Here is a 21699-nt window from a genome sequence, read left to right on the forward strand (position 1 = left end):
GTTCACAACATTCACAAACATCAGACGACGCTGACACTGTCACTTTCCGGAGTAGTGCTCTTGAGGTCTCCCAGTGTTCATCAAACACAACAACCAACAGCCCTTCCGTGTGCAGCGCTACGGTTCAGTTGTCTGTGTCGGAGATGTTTGAGCGCAAGAGGAAATTGCCAGCAAATGACCCCCGGGCCGTGGCAGTAACAGCCAGCATAGCCAAGCTTCTGGCCTGCGAAATGCTGCCATATCGATTGGTGGAGACAAACAGCTTCAAGGGCATGATGTCAGTGGCCATCCCACGTTACGTGGTTCCCAGCCGCTACCACTTTGCACGCTCTGCAGTGCCTGAGTTGCATGAGCACGTGGTCAGCAAAATAACCCGAAGCTTGAAGAATGCCGTTGCCTGCAAGGTTCACCTCACCACTGACACCTGGACGAGTGCGTTCGGCCAGGGTCGATACATCTCCCTTACCGCGCACTGGGTGAACCTTGTGGAGCCTGGCAGCGATTCCTCACCTGCTACGGCACGGGTGTTGCCCACGCCACAAACAGCTGCACCGCCGTCCCTCCCACTGGATAACAGCAGCACCTACCTCTCTGACTCCTTCTCCTCCAACGCATCTCAAAGCTGTACCTCATCCGGAAACGCTAACCCAGCAGCAGTAGGATCGTGGAAGCAGTGCAGCACAGCTGTTGGCATGCGTCAGCAAGCGTTGCTGAAGCTAATCTGCCTTGGGGATAAGCAGCACACAGGGGAGGAAATTTGGAGGGGAATAAAGGAACAGACGGATTTGTGGCTGGCACCGCTGGACCTGAAACCGGGCATGGTTGTGTGTGATAATGGGAGTAATCTCATTCGCGCTTTAAGGTTGGCTAAGCTGACACACATCCCTTGCCTGGCGCACGTGATGAACCTAGTAGTTCAGCGGTTCCTGAGGACATACCCAGGCGTGCCCGATCTGCTGTTGAAGGTGCGTCGAGTGTCCAAACATTGCAGAAATTCCAGTACTGCTTCGGGGGCACTCGCCAAGATGCAGGAGCGCTTCAATCTCCCCCACCATCGCTTGCTGTGTGATGTCCCTACGCGCTGGAATTCTACGCTGCACATGCTAGCCCGCTTTTGCGAGCAGAAGAGTGCAGTGGTCCAGTACATGACGGCGCAGTACCGAGGCGCATCCGGCCAGCTGCCAAGCTTCTGTGGATCCGATTGGGCCAACATGTTGGACCTCTGCCAAGTCCTCCAAAATTTTGAGCAATCCACGTTGCTTGTGAGCAGTGACAACTCTTCAGTCAGCATTACCATACCACTGCTGTGTTTACTGAAGAGGTCGATGTTAAAAATCAAGGAAACAGCTGTCATGATGCAACTGGGGGAATCTGAAGGAGAAAACGATCAGCGTGATGGTACCAACATCAGGCCATCCGCCTCAGGGAACGCTGGCCCCAGCAGCTATGACGAAGAAGAGGAGGAGGAACAGCTGGAGTTGGAGCAGGAATTTCATGCCACCACTGACGAGGGCCAGAGCGGTGCACGTTGGACTTCCACAATTCAACGCGAATGGTCAGCAGAAGCAGACCAGGAGGAAGGTGACGACTATGATGCATCACAACAACTATCACAACGCTCACAAGAGGATGATGAGGATTCTGGTAGGACTCTGGCACACATGGCTCAATTCATGCTAGACTGCATTGAACGTGACCCACGCATTGTGCGCATTCTGGACAACACCAATTACTGGGTTTATACCCTTCTGGATCCACGGTACAAACACAATGTTCCAAAACTGCTTGAAGAAAGAGTCAGACAGGTCAAAATGGAAGAATACCAGCAGGCCCTTGTGGAGACTTTAGAGAGGAGATTGACATCCTCCCCCTCCTCTAGCCAGTTGTACGCAGACAGACTGACTTCCGCAAACCCAGGACGACCAGGAGGGCAGCAAACAACGCAAGCCGCAGCTAGTACCCAAAAGGGAATGGTATCGGCAGTGTCCTTGGAGTGGGAAAATTTTCTGACACCCATGCAGCCGCAGCCCACTGAACAGCAAGCGTGCAGATCCACCTCCAACACCGATCGCCTGGAGAAGATGGTCAAGGACTACATGTCAGATGGCGTAGCTGTGTCGAACCATCCATCTGCACCCTTCAACTATTGGGTATCGAAGCTAGACACCTGGCACGAACTGGCAATGTACGCAATAGAGGTGCTGGCTTGCCCGGCAGCCAGCGTTATGTCGGAACGCTGTTTCAGTGCTGCCGGAGGCATCGTCACAGATCGGCGTATCCGCCTCTCTACAGAAAATGCAGACCGTCTGACTCAAATTAAAATGAATCAATCCTGGATTGGAAATGACTACGCAACACTCCAGGACCCCAACCAAGTAACATGACCAATGAACATCTGGGATGGTGTTGCGTTTCCGGGCCCTGTTTATTGAACCTCTCATCTGTATTACATTTATGACTGCATGGCGGCAAAAAGCATTGCTGCTATATCCGCACGCTTTTTGTCCACATGCAAGGCCTGGGTTGTTGTGTCTCACAAAGCGTGGCCTTCTCCTCCTGCGCCTGCTCCTGTTCCATCACGTCTGCTGCTGCTGGGTTAGCGTTGCCGCGTGGTCCCTGTTTATTGAACCACTTATCTTTATTACATTTATGACTGCATGGCGGTACAAAGCATGCTATCCGCACGCTTCTTGCCCTCATGCAAGGCCTGGGTTGTTGTGTCTCACAAAGCGTGGCCTTCTCCTCCTGCGCCTGCTCCTGTTCCATCACGTCTGCTGCTGCTGGGTTAGCGTTGCCGCGTGGTCCCTGTTTATTGAACCACTTATCTTTATTACATTTATGACTGCATGGCGGTACAAAGCATGCTATCCGCACGCTTCTTGCCCTCATGCAAGGCCGGGGTTGTTGTGTCTCACAAAGCGTGGCCTTCTCCTCCTGCGCCTCCTCCTGTTCCATCACGTCTGCTGCTGCTGGGTTAGCGTTGCCGCGTGGTCCCTGTTTATTGAACCACTTATCTTTATTACATTTATGACTGCATGGCGGTACAAAGCATGCTATCCGCACGCTTCTTGCCCTCATGCAAGGCCTGGGTTGTTGTGTCTCACAAAGCGTGGCCTTCTCCTCCTGCGCCTGCTCCTGTTCCATCACGTCTGCTGCTGCTGGGTTAGCGTTGCCGCGTGGTCCCTGTTTATTGAACCACTTATCTTTATTACATTTATGACTGCATGGCGGTACAAAGCCTGCTATCCGCACGCTTCTTGCCCTCATGCAAGGCCGGGGTTGTTGTGTCTCACAAAGCGTGGCCTTCTTCTCCTCCTGCGCCACCCTCCTCCTGTTCCATCACGTGTGCTGCTGCTGGGTTAGCGTTACCGGTCCCTTTTCCTGGAACCTCTTATATGTATTACATTTATGACTGCATGCCGACAAAAAACATGTTACCTGTGCAAAGAAAACAGACATTTCCCGCATTTAAAAGACAGTTTTCCCTTTGAAACTTTAAAATCGATTTTCTCAAAAACTATAAGCTCTTTTTGCTAATTTTTTTTTCCTCTTGTACCCACTCCCAAGGTGCACATACCCTGTAAATTTGGGGTATGTAGCATGCAAGGAGGCTTTACAAACCACAAAAGTTCGGGTCCCCATTGACTTCCATTATGTTCGGAGTTCGGGTCGAACACCCGAACATCGCGGCCATGTTCGGCCTGTTCGGCCCGAACCCGAACATCTAGATGTTCGCCCAACACTAGCCCTCAGGTCCCCAAGCAAAATTGTCATGCTTCCTGATCCCCTCAGCCACTCACTGTATGCTGCATACCTGTCTCCATATCATGTGACATGCATCGGGAGTTGGAGGATGGCAGCATAGAGTGTGCGGCTGCTGGGAAGGATGAGAATACCCGATGCAGCGCTTGAGCAGGTAAATGTACACTACCCTGCTACATTTACTCTGCAATGTGGAAAAGAGGAGAGGGCCCCCATAGACCGACCTGCGGTCACGGGGGACTATTGCTACACCGGTGACTGGTGTCCAGAAACATCCAGAAACAATTAGATTTCTCTGTCAATTGATGAAATGCAATGAATACAACTCACGGTCTGCCCTTGATCCAGAGACAGGGTGACACTTTTCAGACAAGTTTCAGTGTTGGTCACTCCACATGTCTTCAGCTCTGTCAGCAAAGTGAATTTGTGGTTCACACAATCCTGGGAAAAAAACATTGCTGTAAATAGTGGGTAAATGTTACTGGGCTACACATATTTAATAGAAAGGGTATGGAGCAAAGCTCAAGTACGTTATGTAGCCCTCTGACTCCAGCAAAAGGAATAGTTGATTGGTTATTTTGCTATACAGTACTACAGTTTTGCTACAGTTTTGCTCCTGGTTATGTACTCCTTGCAATAGGAATATTTTTAGAGGCCAGATAATGTTAATATGTCAAAATGCCTTACATGCAGTTTGGCTACTGCAAGATAACACGGATCTTTAAAACATGTTACATAGTGCAATAAAAGGGTGTTGTTTTTTTTAATAAAGTTCATCGTTATTACTTTCCAGGAGGTAAGTTTCACTGAGATGATATACTGTACATGTAATATAGATGTTGCGTGGCAATTTTAAAGAGAACCTGTACTGAGTAAAAATATTTAAGATAAACACATGCGGTAACTTTAAATGAACATTGCATAGTTAACTTGCCATCAGTTCCTCTCAGAAGCGCACCATTTTCTTCTTACAGTGATCCCTTCCAGTTCTGACAATATTTTGTCAGATCTGAAATATATCAGTTGCTGTCAGTAAAATATCAGTTGCTGCCAGTAAAATATCAGTTGCTGTCAGTTATAGCTGAGAGGAAAACTGATTTACCAGGTAATGTCCATGTTTCCCTATGGCTCAAGTGGGTGATGTTACAGTTTAACTGTGTGCTGACCAGAAATCTGTTATGGGTAATGGCCATTTTTAAAATGGAGGACGGAAAATTCCCTTGATCACAGTGAACAAACAGGACACAGGAGAGGAGAAAGAGATTGATGAGTAGACTACGCAGCAGGTAAGTATGACTTGTGTATGGTTACTTTTGACTTTTAATTTTCAGTTCAGGTTTTCTTTAAAAAAGGTTGTAGAGTGTAACTTGTTGTCCTGGTGACTTTAAAATTAAGGCAGAATGTAAGGGAGTAAGTACCAATTTGGACTGTGACCCATGGGACATGTGGCAGCCAAGAAATGTACAATACAGTCAAAAGTGCTGAAAGCTAATTTAGGCACAGGGTTTACCGAACAATTTTAAGGGTGCAGGAAATAGCTAGTAGTAGAATATCGGTACATTTACTAATATTCTTCTACTTAATTTTTATAGTGAAATATCAGTAATATTTGCTGATATTTCACTATGCCCTTACCTCTCCCTAGACTCACACAGAACCCCCCGCCCTGGTGGTGCCTAACCTTAACCCCTCCCAGTGGGTGCCTAACCTTAACCCCTCCCAGTGGGTGCCTAACCTTAACCCCACCCGGTGGGTGCCTAACCTTAACCCCTCCCGGTGGGTGCCTAGCCTTAACACCCCCCCTGCCAGGAGAGGGTGCCTAACCTTAACTCCTCCTTTTGTGCCTAACCTTAACCCCTCCCAGTAGTTGCCTAACCTTAACCCCTCCCCGTGGGTGCCTAGCATTAACACCCCCCTTGCCGGGGGAGGGAGCTATCACAATGTAGTTACACCCCTGTTCTCAGGAACTGGCTATCCAATTTTCACTTCATCTGTCAGTGGTTTCAATATATTGGCTGATCCGTGCATAATATCAATGCTTATATTCAGACAGGCAGTTGAGATGAGTATGGAATGTACAGCATGAACAGATACTGATACCTTAGAAAAGACATAAGTACAGTCGCCATGGAAGTTAAACCGAGCATTATCATATGTGTATATATGAGATCCTCCCTCAAGCGAGCAGCGTCCAGCACAGTGCAGAGCCTTGCAACTCCACTGACCGCCTTGACAAGTGCTTTAAAGGGGTTCTTCCGCGAATGAGGAAAAAAAATCAAAATGGTTTATGCATGTTCTATTAAAAATCCTTCTAAAATAGTGTGAAAATTTTTTCAAAAAAATGAATGGTTTCACCAATACAACATGTAATGTATACAGTGACGGCTGACGGGACTGTGAGGCTAATCCATTTGTTAGGGGTGTTTTTTTTGTTACTTTCACTTCATAAGCTGCTCCCTACCTAGTTTTCATTGCTGTAATGCAGGGCTATGATGAAGTGCTGTGCAATGGCAGTTACAGCTATTAAAATAACGGCTGTGCTGCTCTGTAGTTTCTGCTTGTACTTCCTCACAGAGCTGACCCCCCTCCCCCCGCCTCTCCCTGTAGGCAGAGGTCGGGCAGCTCTTCGGAGCAAATCACGTGTTTACCTCGTTGCCGGGCAACCAGACTTCAGCGTCTGTGCAGAGGACTTCCTATCCATTGCACGGCAAGTTAGCTGCCTGAGCTACAGTTCAGTACAGTACAGTACAGAGAGGGGGGGGAGGGGGGTCAGCTCTGTAAGGAAGTACAAGCAGAAACTACAGAGCAGCACAGCCGTTATTCAGCTGTAACTGCCATTGCACAGCACTTCATCATAGCCCTGCATTACAGCAATGAAAACTAGGTAGGGAGCAGCTTGTGAAATGACAGTAACAAAAAAACCACCCCTAACAAATGGATTAGCCTCACAGTCACCTCAGCCGTCACTGTATACATTACATGTTGTATTGGTGAAACCATTCATTTTTTTAAAAAACTTTTCACACTATTTTAGAAGGATTTTTAATAGATTATGCATAAACCATTTTGATTTTTTTTCCTCATTCGCGGAAGAACCCCTTTAAAGACAAAGTGCGGACACAGTTAATGACACTAAAATTAAATACATTTGTATGTTTATACTGAGGCTGTAAAGGAGTATGGAGGCTGTTATCTTTATTTCCATAAACTGCCTAGCTTTAATGCTCATCCTTTGCCTGGAAACTTTGAATATTGCTGCATGATTAAACAGTTGCACAGAGTTAGGAGCTTGTTTTCCACACCTGGACTAATTCACTGAATGTCAGCAAGCTTGGACACTCCCATTTCACAGCTTTTGTTAGGAAGCCTATTAAACAACTGTTATTTGCATACTTTTGTTTAACTAGCTTAGGGCCTTGACACACCAAACATTTTTCAAAAAATCGAGATCATGGCAATTGTGCCACATTTTTACCATAATTTTAATTTAAAGGCAATGGAGGCATTTAACCACTTGAGGACCTAGGGCTTTCTACCCCTTAAGGACCGGCCACTTTTTTTCCATTCAGACCACTGCAGCTTTCACGGTTTATTGCTCGCTCATACAACCTACCACCTAAATGAATTTTGGCTCCTTTTCTTGTCACTAATAAAGCTTTCTTTTGGTGCTATTTGATTGCTCCTGCGATTTTTACTTTTTATTATATTCATCAAAAACGACATGAATTTTGGCAAAAAAATGTTTTTTTTAACTTTCTGTGCTGACATTTTTCAAATAAAGTAAAATTTCTGTATACATGCAGCGCGAAAAATGTGGACAAACATGTTTTGGATAAAAAAAAAAACCCATTCAGTGTATATTTATTGGTTTGGGTAAAAGTTATAGCGTTTACAAACTATGGTGCAAAAAGTGAATTTTCTCATTTTCAAGCATCTATGACTTTTCTGACCCCCTGTCATGTTTCATGAGGGGCTAGAATTCCAGGATAGTATAAATACCCCCCAAATGACCCCATTTTGGAAAGAAGACATCCCAAAGTATTCACTGAGAGGCATAGTGAGTTCATAGAAGATATTATTTTTTGTCACAAGTAAGCGGAAAATGACACTTTGTGAGAAAAAAAAAAAAAGTTTCCATTTCTTCTAACTTGAGACAAAAAAAAATGAAATCTGCCACGGACTCACCATGCCCCTCTCTGAATACCTTGAAGGGTCTACTTTCCAAAATGGGGTCATTTGTGGGGTGTGTTTACTGTCCTGACATTTTGGGGGGTGCTAAATTGTAAGCACCCCTGTAAAGCCTAAAGGTGCTCATTGGACTTTGGACCCCTTAGCGCAGTTAGGCTGCAAAAAAGTGCCACACATGTGGTATTGCCGTACTCAGGAGAAGTAGTATAATGTGTTTTAGGGTGTATTTTTACACATACCCATGCTGGGTGGGAGAAATATCTCTGTAAATGACAATTTGTTAATTTTTTTTACACACAATTGTCCATTTACAGAGATCTTTCTCCCACTCAGCATGGGTATGTGTAAAAATACACCCCAAAACACATTATACTACTTTTCCTGAGTACGGCGATACCACATTTGTGGCACTTTTTTGCACCCTAACTGCGCTAAAGGGCCCAAAGTCCAATGAGTACCTTTAGGATTTCACAGGTCATTTTGAGAAATTTCGTTTCAAGACTACTCCTCACGGTTTAGGGCCCCTAAAATGCCAGGGCAGTATAGGAACCCCACAAATGACCCCATTTTAGAAAGAAGACACCCCAAGGTATTCCGTTAGGAGTATGGTGAGTTCATAGAAGATTTTATTTTTTGTCAAAAGTTAGCGGAAAATGACACTTTGTGAAAAAACACAATTAAAATCAATTTCCGCTAACTTGTGACAAAAAATAAAATCTTCTATGAACTCGCCATACTACTAACGGAATACCTTGGGGTGTCTTCTTTCTAAAATGGGGTCATTTGTGGGGTTCCTATACTGCCCTGGCATTTTAGGGGCCCTAAGCCGTGAGGAGTAGTCTTGAAACGAAATTTCTCAAAATGACCTGTGAAATCCTAAAGGTACTCATTGGACTTTGGGCCCTTTAGCACAGTTAGGGTGCAAAAAAGTGCCACACATGTGGTATCGCTATACTCGGGAGAAGTAGTACAACGTGTTTTGGGGTGTATTTTTACACATACCCATGCTGGGTGGGAGAAATACCTCTGTAAATGACAATCTTTTGATTTTTTTACACACAATTGTCCATTTACAGCGGTATTTCTCCCACCCAGCATGGGTATGTGTAAAAATACACCCCAAAACACATTGTACTACTTCTCCCGAGTACGGTGATACCACATGTGTGGCACTTTTTTGCACCGTAACTGCGCTAAGGGGCCCAAAGTCCAATGAGTACCTTTAGGATTTCACAGGTCATTTTTGTTTCAAGACTACTCCTCACGGTTTAGGGCCCCTAAAATGCCAGGGCAGTATAGGAACCCCACTAATGACCCCATTTTAGAAAGAAGACACCCCAAGGTATTCCGTTAGGAGTATGGTGAGTTCATAGAAGTTTTTATTTTTTTGTCACAAGTTAGCGGAAATTGATATTAATTGTTTTTTTTCACAAAGTGTAATTTTCCGCTAACTTGGGACAAAAAATAAAACCGCGAGGAGTAGTCTTGAAACCAAATGTTGCAAAATGACCTGTGAAATCCTAAAGGTACTCATTGGACTTTGGGCCCCTTAGCGTACTTAGGGTGTAAAAAAGTGCCACACATGTGGTACCGCCGTACTCAGGAGAAGTAGTATAATGTGTTTTGGGGTGTATTTTTACACATACCCATGCTTAGTGGGAGAAATATCTCTGTAAATGACAATTGTTTGATGTTTTTTACACACAATTGTCCATTTACATAGAAATTTCTCCCACCCAGCATGGGTATGTGTAAAAATACACCCCAAAACACATTATACTACTTTTCCTGAGTACTTTTCCTGAGTTGCAGCCTAGGTGCGCTAAGGGGCCCAACGTCCTATTCACAGGTCATTTTGAGGCATTTGTTTTCTAGACTACTCCTCACGGTTTAGGGCCCCTAAAATGCCAGGGCAGTATAGGAACCCCACAAGTAACCCCATTTTAGAAAGAAGACACCCCAAGGTATTCCGTTAGGTGTATGGCGAGTTCATAGAAGATTTTATTTTTTGTCACAAGTTAGTGAAAAATGACACTTTGTGAAAAAAAAAACAATAAAAATCAATTTCCGCTAACTTTTGACAAAAAAATAAAATCTTCTATGAACTCGTCATACACCTAACAGAATACCTTGGGGTGTCTTTTTTCTAAAATGGGGTCACTTGTGGGGTTCCTATACTGCCCTGGCATTTTACGGGCCCAAAACCGTGAGTAGTCTGGAAACCAAATGTCTCAAAATGACTGTTCAGGGGTATAAGCATCTGCAAATTTTGATGACAGGTGGTCTATGAGGGGGCGAATTTTGTGGAACATAAGCAGGGTGGCCTTTTAGATGACAGGTTGTATTGGGCCTGATCTGATGGATAGGAGTGCTAGGGGGGTGACAGGAGGTGATTGATGGGTGTCTCAGGGGGTGGTTAGAGGGGAAAATAGATGCAATCAATGCACTGGGGAGGTGATCGGAAGGGGGTCTGAGGGGGATCTGAGGGTTTGGCCGAGTGATCAGGAGCCCACACGGGGCAAATTAGGGCCTGATCTGATGGGTAGGTGTGTTAGGGGGTGACAGGAGGTGATTGATGGGTGTCTCAAGGTGTGATTAGAGGGGGGAATAGATGCAAGCAATGCACTGGCGAGGTGATCAGGGCTGGGGTCTGAGAGCATTCTGAGGGTGTGGGCGGGTGATTGAGTGCCCTAGGGGCAGATAGGGGTCTAATCTGATAGGTAGCAGTGACAGGGGGTGATTGATGGGTAATTAGTGGGTGTTTAGGGTAGAGAACAGAATCTGAGGGGTGGGGGGGTGATCAGGAGGGAGCAGGGGGCAGGGGGGGATAAAAAAAAAATAGCGTTTTTAGATAGTGACAGGGAGTGATTGATGGGTGATTAGGGGGTGATTGGGTGCAAACAGGGGTCTGGGGGGTGGGCAGGGGGGGGTCTGAGGGGTGCTGTGGGCGATCTGGGGCAGGGGGGGGAGAAATCAGTGTGCTTGGGTGCAGACTAGGGTGGCTGCAGCCTGCCCTGGTGGTCCCTCGGACACTGGGACCACCAGGGCAGGAGGCAGCCTGTATAATACACTTTGTAAACATTACAAAGTGTATTATACACTTTGTATGCGGCGATCGTCGGGTTAACATCCCGCCGGCGCTTCCGTATGGCCGGCGGGATGTTGCGGCAGGTGAGCGGCGCCAGGCGGAGGCGGAGGATCGCGTCACTGATGACGCGATCGCTCCGCCCATGCCCCTACAAGGACCGCCGCCAATTGTCAATACGGCGGTCCTTGCGGGGTCCACTTCCCGGCCGCCAATTGTATATACGGCGGTCGAGAAGTGGTTAAAAAAAAACGAAAACACCCTGCAAAACGCTGTTTGGTGTGTCAGGGCCCTAAGCTGAGATAAGGGGACTTCCTGCAATGCATAAAGCTAAGCTGAGGGAACAACCTTTTTCTCAGTAATAGTAGAATTTCACTTAAGGTACCAACAAACACAAGATCTACAGTATATAATTTTTTTTTTGTGTTAAGTTAACGCTACAGTCCGTGGTTCGGAGGGGTTGGCCCTAGAGCTGCGCAGCCGCACTCGGGGCAATGCGGACTGCGCAGCCACGGCCAGCTCCGGCGGCCATATTAGGAGCGGCATGAGAGCCCGACCCGGCCTGTGGGGTCGCGATCAGCACGGGGGCGTTTTCAGGAAGGGGACCCGGCGGAACTGCACGGAGGGCGTGGACCACGCCCTTCGTGCATTTAAACAGCTTCCAGGTACTTGACTTTTTTAGGCATTTTAGCCTCGTAAGTCCTTTAAGTTGGTTGTGGTTTAAAGCAAAATGTTTAGATATACTCACAAACATGGGTTACCCATAGGCAACCACTTCAAGTGCTGGTGGGGAGTATTAGAATCTGACCCCACTCAGGTTTTTAAGATGTCGCTCTCTGTAGATAGGAAACGGGGTAGCACCCCTCCACCGAGGGTGGAATCTAGATTTCAGCAAGGCTTGGTGTACAGAGGCGCCAGAGTAGAATACAAACGTTAAAAACCGTCTAAAAGAGGGGGATGTTCAGGTGGACTTACCTCCCTCGAAAATATAAAACTCAATTGAGTCACAATATATCAATACAAAAAATCCACTAAGTGGAGTTAAATAAAATTTTTGTATTGATATATTGTGACTCAATTGAGTTTTATTTTTTCGAGGGAGGTAAGTCCACCTGAACATCCCCCTCTTTTAGACGGTTTTTAAACGTTTTTATTCTACTCTGGCGCCTCTGTACACCAAGCCTTGCTGAAATACTGTATTTTATGATTATATTACAGCACAAGTTACAAATAGGGCTGCGCAAAACAGGCGGGGCCCCAAGCGATCACACCGACTGGGACTGCTATCTGCAAGCTACACTCCAATGAGGGGTAGGAGCAGTGCAGGCAGATTTACCAAATGCTTTCACCACTCACAGGACTAGCCACTACTGCTCCCATCCCTAAGGAGATTACCCACAAAACCTCCCTCCACAGACAAAATAAAAAAACAGAATGGCAAGAGCTCATTTCCAAGCAGCACTTGCATTTTAAAAAGGTCTGCAGGAAAGCCTACCGACAAACTTAAAGGCACAGCAATGTGCACCTAAAAGTGGCCATGCATCTAGAGATTTTGCAGTACGACTGACTATCCAATCATTTTATCGAATCAAAAGAGAATCGAGTGTGTCCCAGTGTGCTCGATCAATAAAAACTGACCAATATCATGTGGAATCGACCAACTTCGTTGATCAAACAGGATAGAAGATACTGGTAGATTGTAGAGGAATTGGCTCGTGTTCACATGATTACGATCGACAAAAACAAAAAAAATAGCATAGGATCTCGCTGGCAGTGTGTCGGCCACTATTCGATCAACTTTCAATCCCTCGGGTGAGATCGGTGTTTGTTGCACGATGACAGACATCAATCTCACCATAGGGGTAGAGCACCACCCAGAGGTCAGGAGAGAGAATTGCAGTGTTGGATCCTGGAGAGGGGAGTCTGTGCAGGGCTCCTGTAGATCTCTCTACGGTATGATTTTTCCCCCCCTGCTTTTAGGGTCTAAAAGCACATACACATAACACTTAAAGGGACACTATAGTGAAAATTAGGCTAGTGGAATAACCCTGGTAGTATGTACCTAATACTAGGAGCATCAGATACTAAGTTTTTTAAAATGTCTGCTTGAGAGGTTTTAGACAGCATTTGTAGCAATTCTGACTGTCCTCCCCTCTGCTGACTTGGGCTGCTGTGCATTGCAAAACCTGATTGCTTGTCTCATGCCTCATGTTCTCACAGCTAAATACTTTGGAATGCAGGGGGGTTCAGCGAGTGCTGTGGAAGATCATAGATTAACAAATAAGCAAGATAAATGGCTTGGCTCCTTCTGCGTCCAGTGCTATGATCTTTCCCAGCACTCCCTGAGCAGTCTACATATCCCGTACAGCTTGAGCACAGACAAAGCAGAGCATAAATCAGTTGCAACAGCACTGAGAGGGGGGAGTACATCGCATAGCTTACAACAACAGGCAGCATCTCTGCATATGCTGTCAAAAAAACCTTAAGGCTGCTTTCACAGTGGGACGTTACAGGCGCAATTTAGAGCAGCCTGTAACGCAGCCCAACTCACAGTAATGAAAAATCAATGGGCTGTTCACAGTGCCCACATTGTGTTACATTGTAACGCTGCACGTTCTATGAAAGTGCAGCATGCTGTGCGTTATACGCGGTTTTAGCCGCGTTAGACGGTTTGCACATGCTCAGTAATGTTGTTTTATTGTTTTTTGTGTGCAGGAGAGGAGGAGGGGAGAGTCCACTATTTTGCCTAGCCACGTGGCTAATTAATATTCACTGCACTGCAATGCCGGTTCTCTTCCTGCTAGCAATGATTCATATGAATCATTCTCTGCCTGCTAGCAATGATTCATATGAATCATTCTCTGCCTGCTAGTAATGATTCATATGAATAATTCTCGGTTCTCTGCCTGCTAGCAATGATTCATATGAATCATTGTCGGTTCTCTGCCTGTTAGCAATAATTCATATGAATCATTCTCGGTTCTTTGCCTGCTAGCAATGATTCATATGAATCATTCTCGGTTCTCTGCCTGCTAGCAATAATTCATATGAATCATTCTCGGTTCTTTGCCTGCTAGCAATGATTCATATGAATCATTCTCGGTTCTCTGCCTGCTAGCAATGATTCATATGAATCATTCTCGGTTCTCTGCCTGCTAGTATTGAATCATATGAATCATTGTCGGTTCTATCTAATGAAAACGGCGCACCAAGAGCCGCACAACGTAGCTCTATGTAGCGTCCACCTTTAGCACCACCATGCGTTGCGTTAGGGGAACGTTATGCGACTTTAACGTCCCCTGCAACGCAACATCCCACTGAGTAAGAGCCCTTAAAGCCCACATAAAAAAAGGCTTAGTAACTGATGCTCCTAATATGGGGTACATGCTACCAGGTTACCCTAATAGCCTAATTTTCATAATTGTGCCCCTTTAAAGCCTTGTGACAGAATCACTGCTATCCACAGTTTTTACCAGTTGTGGCAGTTGCTAGTATAGGATTCTCCAGTTGCATATTTCTTGTTGTTGTAACTACAAGTGCATTCACTGAGCGGGATACAACCACGATTGCCAACATCATCAAATACCGTTCCTGCAAGAAAAATGTATTATGTTTAGGAGTTTGTTACTGGATCAAGATGTTACAAATTTCCATGTTACATACAGTAGACCATATATACTAATATAGAAAGGATATGATGGATAACAACATCATTTGACTTACCGTTCGGGCAGTAACAGCCATCTAAACAGAGTTCTTCACAAACACGTGTTCTGTCTGAGTTGGAACAGGTATCGGCACAAGGTGATCCACATTCTTCATACTTCATATTCCCTGGACAGGTCCTCTCTGCCAATAAAAATGAAAGGCTATCAGTTCAAGCTGAAAATATTTGACGACTAAGTTTCCAAGCCAAGCCTTGGACATGATCAGTTTTTAGAACTACCCCAGGTGGACATAAACATGCAATTCTCATAGGCATTTTACAGCTCTGCATCCTCAGTGCATCCAATGATTACAAATATGCTATCCAATTGGACAGAGAAGCAAGAAGCAAGGTGATGTCATCTAGTGATGCAGCTTGTGCTGCTTATGTCTCACTTGAGAATCCTAAACCTTGGTATACACACACATCAAATTTTAATTGGCCAATAACTGACCAATTTTACCACCTCCATGACATGAAGGCCAACATATTTTGCAAACTATGAAGAGATTTTGCAGTTAAGCTATCGTACTACACAAAGTATCACTTCCTCTTTCTATACATGTCCTCTTTCTATGCGTGTGGTCCTTGCACTTTCTTTGCTGCATGCTCGATATACTGTTCCATCCTTGTAAAAACCTCAGGCTTAGTTTTTCTATGTATTTATTTATTTTGTTGTCCTATGAATTAGCACTATTGCACTTTGTTGTCATACCTGCTGATTGGGCTTCAGAGCCGGGAGAAGTTCCTCCAGCACCCAAGGCTGAGACAGCAAAGTGCGCCCCTCCATCCCTCCCACCCCAGCCATCACACACTGATTGCTATTAGACTAAGAGGCGCCACAGGGCCCACAACCTCCCCAACACCTTAATATCTAGTTATGTGGCTTGCAGTCACTGCCATGTATCCTCTTTTCTTATTTCTTTCTTCTTCAAACACAATTAGGAATGACAGCTGAATGAATTCTGCGCCCCCGCCTACACTGCGCCCTGAGGCTGGAGCCTCTCCAGGTTATGCCTCGGCCCGGCCCTGTTGGGCTTGCACCTTATGTACTGAACTCGGCTGCTGGACACATTCATCTTTCTTCTCACTCTTCCTCTGCTGCTCCTCTCTGTTAAGCTCATCATTGGCTACCAATTAACCAGAAGATCCACTTCAAACTCTTAAGCTGGCCATACACTGGCCCGATTTGCACCCGTTTCGACAGCAGATTCGATCACTGGGATCGAATCTGCTGCCAATCGTTCACGCTACACGCAGAATTTCGATCCATTCCATCCGATCCCGTCGAGCGCGCCGTGCGGAAAATAACCGTCGATCGCCCGCGGGTAAAGAGCGCATTGCCAGCGGCGTTCGAGTGCCCGACGACCGACTCAGTAGAGCCGCATACATTACCTGCTCCCCCGGCGCGACTCCCGGGTCTCCGCTCTTCTTCTCCGTCTCCGCTCTGGTCTGGTCTCCGGCATGCTTCCCTTCTTCCTGTCCCGGCAGGAAGTTTAAACAGTAGAGGGCGCTCTACTGTTTAAACTTCCCCCAGACAGGAAGAAGGGAAGCATGCCGCAGACCAGAGCGGAGACGGAGAAGAAGAGCGGAGACCCGGGAGTCGTGCCGGCGGAGCAGGTAATGTATGCGGCGGGGGAGGGGAGCGGCGGCAGCAGCACTACCACCACCACCACAGATTGTGAACGGTTTCAGGCCGAAATCGATTCACAATCTGTTTGCAGTAAAGGTAGCCATACGATCCCTCTCTGATCAGATTCGATCAAATAGGGATCTGTCTGTTGGTCGAATCTGATGGCAAATCGACCAGTGTTAACTACAATCAGAGAAAGAACATGTGTGCATCAACCAAGTGAACCTGACAAATCTGGCTTTGCAAATTTGGCCTATTGGCTAATCACGAGACATTGCTCATGCAAATAAGCATTTGCTTTCGCATGCCTAAATATGCAGGGTCAAAACCAAAAACCGCAAAACAATCGCCCTGCGGGAATTAGTTCATGCTATACAGCACTATCCAGGGGCGCCACGAGGAGGCTTCCCATTGCCCCATACAACCGGGGGGCCGCGGGGGTCCCAGGCACTCTCACCGCCTGGAACCCACACAGCGGCACCACGGAGGCGGAGGCTGGGGGGTGCAGGCGATCTCCCCAGCGTGGCCAGCGCCGGGAAGAGCCGCCCGCACACACCTCCCAAGATTAAAAACAGGCACTTACCTCAACGTCCATTGCGTTCTGCTGTATGCGCATAACCTGGGCGCGACACATAAGGGGCGGACAGGCGCAAATAGCCTGCTCCAGGGCTCTCACCTCCTAAAACAAGCCACTCACTACCTGCCCTCAGAAAAAAGAAATGCAATGCTAACTACAATCAGAGAAAGAACATGTGTGCATCAACCAAGTGAACCTGACAAATCTGGCTTTGCAAATTTGGCCTATTGGCTAATCACGAGACATTGCTCATGCAAATAAGCATTTGCTTTCGCATGCCTAAATATGCAGGGTCAAAACCAAAAACCGCAAAACAATCGCCCTGCGGGAATTAGTTCATGCTATACAGCACTATCCAGGGGCGCCACGAGGAGGCTTCCCATTGCCCCCATACAACCGGGGGGGCGCGGGGGTCCCAGGCACTCTCACCGCCTGGAACCCACACAGCGGCACCCCGGAGGCGGAGGCTGGGGGGTGCAGGCGATCTCCCCAGCGTGGCCAGCGCCGGGAAGAGCCGCCCGCACACACCTCCCAAGATTAAAAACAGGCACTTACCTCAACGTCCATTGCGTTCTGCTGTATGCGCATAACCTGGGTGCGACACATAAGGGGCGGACAGGCGCAAATAGCCTGCTCCAGGGCTCTCACCTCCTAAAACAAGCCACTCACTACCTGCCCTCAGAAAAAAGAAATGCAATGCTAACTACAATCAGAGAAAGAACATGTGTGCATCAACCAAGTGAACCTGACAAATCTGGCTTTGCAAATTTGGCCTATTGGCTAATCACGAGACATTGCTCATGCAAATAAGCATTTGCTTTCGCATGCCTAAATATGCAGGGTCAAAACCAAAAACCGCAAAACAATCGCCCTGCGGGAATTAGTTCATGCTATACAGCACTATCCAGGGGCGCCACGAGGAGGCTTCCCATTGTCCCAATCGACCAGTGTATGGCTACCTTTAACCATAACCTACAAAGCTCTCCACAATCTCTCTCCCCTGTACATCATTTCACTAGTTTCCAGGTACCAACCCAACCACAATCTCAGATCTGTTAATGATCTTCTTCTTCCTCGCATTCACGTACATAAGATTTCGCACTGCTTCACCCCTCCTTTGGAATCCACTTCCACAACACATTCGCCACTCTCCAACCTTTCATATCTATAAACTCTCCCTCAAAACTTAGTCCACAGAATGTAATTGCCACAGTAGATAACCATAGAACAAGCAAAGAACAAGTGCATTGTGTTCTTTCCTTCCTGAGCTGCAATACACAGCTCATTTGTGCATCATCCATCATCATTTCCTTCCTCTTCATGGTTGTTCTGGTGCTAACATACATCATGTTACCATATTCATTTCATATAAGTGCATGAAATCTAAAAGAAAGAAATGCATTTACCACACATATTGGTTCTCCAATCCTGTGGCTTCCCACCAGCAATGGCACACTGTCGGGAATATTCAGCCAGGGTATCACAGGCACATGAAGGGTCAGATGAATTCTGGCAGCTGCACAGGTCAGATATACAGGCTTGGACATACTGATGCTGAGGCAGATGCATCTCACAGTCACTGAAGGCTTGGTTGGAAAGCATTTTAACACAAGTCTCATACTGCATAGAAAAGAGAGTAATGTACAATCCTTTATTATGGATATTATGTACTGTATGGACACTAGTGATCACATACTAAGTGATAGCATCAAAATGAATATTAATAAAGATACTGCTGTTTTCCAGCTTATTTTGACTACTGTGCATATACATATCTCCTGACAGTGACAATAGAAACAACATTTCCAGCCTACAGGGCTGGAGCACCATACCACAAAGAGATTCTCTGGAAATGCTTATGATTAGGGAAGGTCCGTGAGATGTACAAAATTCTGAGTAGATACAGAATTAAATTATGCAAATAATTGCAGCTTAAATATGGACCAACTGAATCCCACCTAGGCTTCATTTGAAAGCTGCTTCAACTTTGCATCTTATTGATCATCCCTATTTATGACCATAAAACACAAAAAGTAGAAAGCCCAGATCTTTTCTGTTTTATGTTATAGTACCTTCCCAATTGCCCTCTCTGGTTGTTGCCCTCAGCACTGCTCATAGCAATGCTCATGTGCATGCTTGTAAGACTCCGACCAGTACTGCAAAATACTTAAAGGAATACTATCGATTCACATATTTTTTTCAATTGACACAGGAATTGTTTGGGAAGTGCTGCTAAGTACTGGTGTATACATTTTAGTAGCAACTTCTTTGTTTACTGTTAGCAAAATACTTTTAGTCTTTACTGACGCCAAAACTGACCGCTGACTGAGCCATGAGGAGAGGGGAAATTCCCCTCACACTTGATCAGTTAACTCTATGTGTAGCTCTGTGTGTGGCAGAGAGAGACAGGACACAGGAGCTGCAGCTGTTTGGAGCTCTGATTCTGACTGACTTGTCTGAAGAGAGCAGAGGAAATGTAACTAATTGTCACAGCTTTTTTATATTGTTTTTGCTTTCAGAGTTTGATATGTTTGATATTTGCTTTCTGTAGTCTGATATGCAACTCTGGCTGTGCATTGAAGCAGACACCCCTTCTGCAATTGATTTGTCCCAATATAGCTAAATCCTACCCTCAATAAATTTCAGTTTTTGCCTCTGATATTTAACATGAAAAGTAGGAAAATGTTTACACAGCTACTTAGACATTATTTGCACACTGTCATTTTAGAACACTTGGGTATCGATAGTATTCCATTAAAGATGCATACCTTTCTGTAGCTTGTGCTCTCCTCATTGATGCCTGAATCACCAATGTACACCAAATAGTTTTTATTGGATTTCGATTTAAAAATTGCGGCTGCCATCTTGGCTATGTTATAACTTCCGGGTCACCCCTGTCTTCTCTGTTAGAGAAGTGCATCACTGAATGAAGAAGGAAGAGGAAGTGACACGCATGGCCATTGCAAGAGGCTCCTCCAGAGGGGTCATAGCACGACTTTGTTGGAAGTCGTCTGTCTTAAAGGCATGCCCATGAGAGGTGCTCAGAGTCCCTTTAATTCTGCAGCATTCAATGGAAGGGCTGTTTTTTTTTTTATGTACAGGTGAATGACAGCCTCCATGTGAGTCTCTGCCCTATTGAACTGCACACCCTTCTTTTTCGAATTCTAGAACAGATCCCAGGGGCTGCAGAGGAAGCTTGTATCACAGCATCTCCTAACATCACAACATAACAATAACTATAACGTCCCCCATATATGAAATGAGGAAACATGTGAAACATGTTCCCCAACACACAAATGGGCATCGAGTTCCCAAAATGTAATTGGACAGCATGCTCCCAAATCAGTAGTATTCAGTGGTGCCAATAAATAGAAATTGTAAAGATACCATTTTTATCCTCCAGCTCAATCAGGTCACTTATGTCCTTCAGCTTCCCCAGTGATCCTCCCACCTATCAGGACTACACTAATTGTGTCAAGCATTGTACTGTACCCAAACCTGTCATAAATAGCCAAGGCACACATAAGGATCATTGCTATTCAGCATCCTGTCTGGCCAAACACAGGGCACACACTTTGCACATGAGGCAATATTTACTCACAATTCATGATGTGATCAAAATTAATGGACTGGTTGTTAATAGAGAGTAAATTCTTCAACTGATAAATCAGACATGGCTAAGAACCTGTTAATTTTCCTGTCATTAAATTAATAAATGTAGTGGTAACTATCAATTGGATGTGCACATAACATGGTTTGTGTTTGTGGAAATGACCGATCAATAAAGGCAAAAACACAATAGAACTTGCTGGGCACAAAAGATTGGATGAGAGAGTCAAGTGTGTATGGTGGTTTGACCTTCCCACCTGGTTTTTACAGATCAGGAAATAGATGGGAAAGATCGGACACCTGAAAGGCGGGTCACATATCCCCTTGTGTGTGGGTCACCCACCCCTCTCCTTGTTAGTATAGTGCTGTATTCTACTCTATTAAAATCTAGGCAAACCTGATTGTCAGAGCATTCATTCAGAGCTCAGCTCGGATGCAGTTCAACTCTCATCACATAACACCCACAGAGTGCTGTAAATCCTCACCCACCACCCTGTACACTTGCAGTAATGGTTCTGTGATATGTTACCAGGCCATTGCAGTCTTTAGGATCAGGTGGTATAACGTCAGCACATAGCTCTGTAGGCCCATTGAGCTTCTGCAGGTTCCCAAACTGGACAGGTGTTAGAAGCATTTCTGCATGAAAACACATTTACATTAATTAGTGTATGTTTTAAAGACTGTAAAATAATCTGTAATCTGATAGTCTACCAATTGCAGTGCCTTGTTAAAGTATATCTGTTATTAGAAAGCTATAGAGGCACCCTTCCATAAAAATGCTAGTTTCTAAGCTGTATTGCTGATCAACTAGTTATAATACGTTCTGAAAGAAATCACCTGGTATGAGGATCAGTCAAAACACCTGAACTGTATACTAGTGATAATTTAACCAGAGTATAAGGATTACAAAAGAAAAATGGTGGTCAAGATGACATTTATAGCTGTCTAAGAGGTGTACCTTAAAGTGAACACCCAGACTAAAAATCTACTCAGCAGAACTAAAAAGGCTTGGTGTTTCTTTAACAGTTTCACAGCATCAGAACTTTGTTTTTCTTACCAAAGCATCATTTTTAGCTGCATTTTTATCTAAGCTCCACCCATCAAAGAAAAAAAGCTCGGGCTTTTTTCCCTGATGCTGT

At 45.5% G+C, this 21699-nt stretch overlaps 1 protein-coding gene across 1 annotated transcript in view; it reads right to left on the reverse strand.

The window, feature by feature from the left end:
• LOC137537848 (mucin-2-like) overlaps positions 1-21699 on the reverse strand; it is an 85863-nt gene that overhangs the window by 51736 nt on the left and 12428 nt on the right. Inside the window, exons 5-7 of the mRNA XM_068259800.1 lie at positions 21090-21196; positions 18358-18571; positions 14759-14884 (exon numbers count right to left, since the gene is read on the reverse strand). Coding sequence (XP_068115901.1) covers positions 14759-14884; positions 18358-18571; positions 21090-21196 — 447 coding nt within the window. The remainder of the gene's footprint in view (positions 1-14758; positions 14885-18357; positions 18572-21089; positions 21197-21699) is intronic.

This window comes from Hyperolius riggenbachi, chromosome 11 (assembly GCF_040937935.1).
Source record: "Hyperolius riggenbachi isolate aHypRig1 chromosome 11, aHypRig1.pri, whole genome shotgun sequence".
NCBI classification, from domain to species: Eukaryota; Metazoa; Chordata; class Amphibia; order Anura; family Hyperoliidae; genus Hyperolius; species Hyperolius riggenbachi.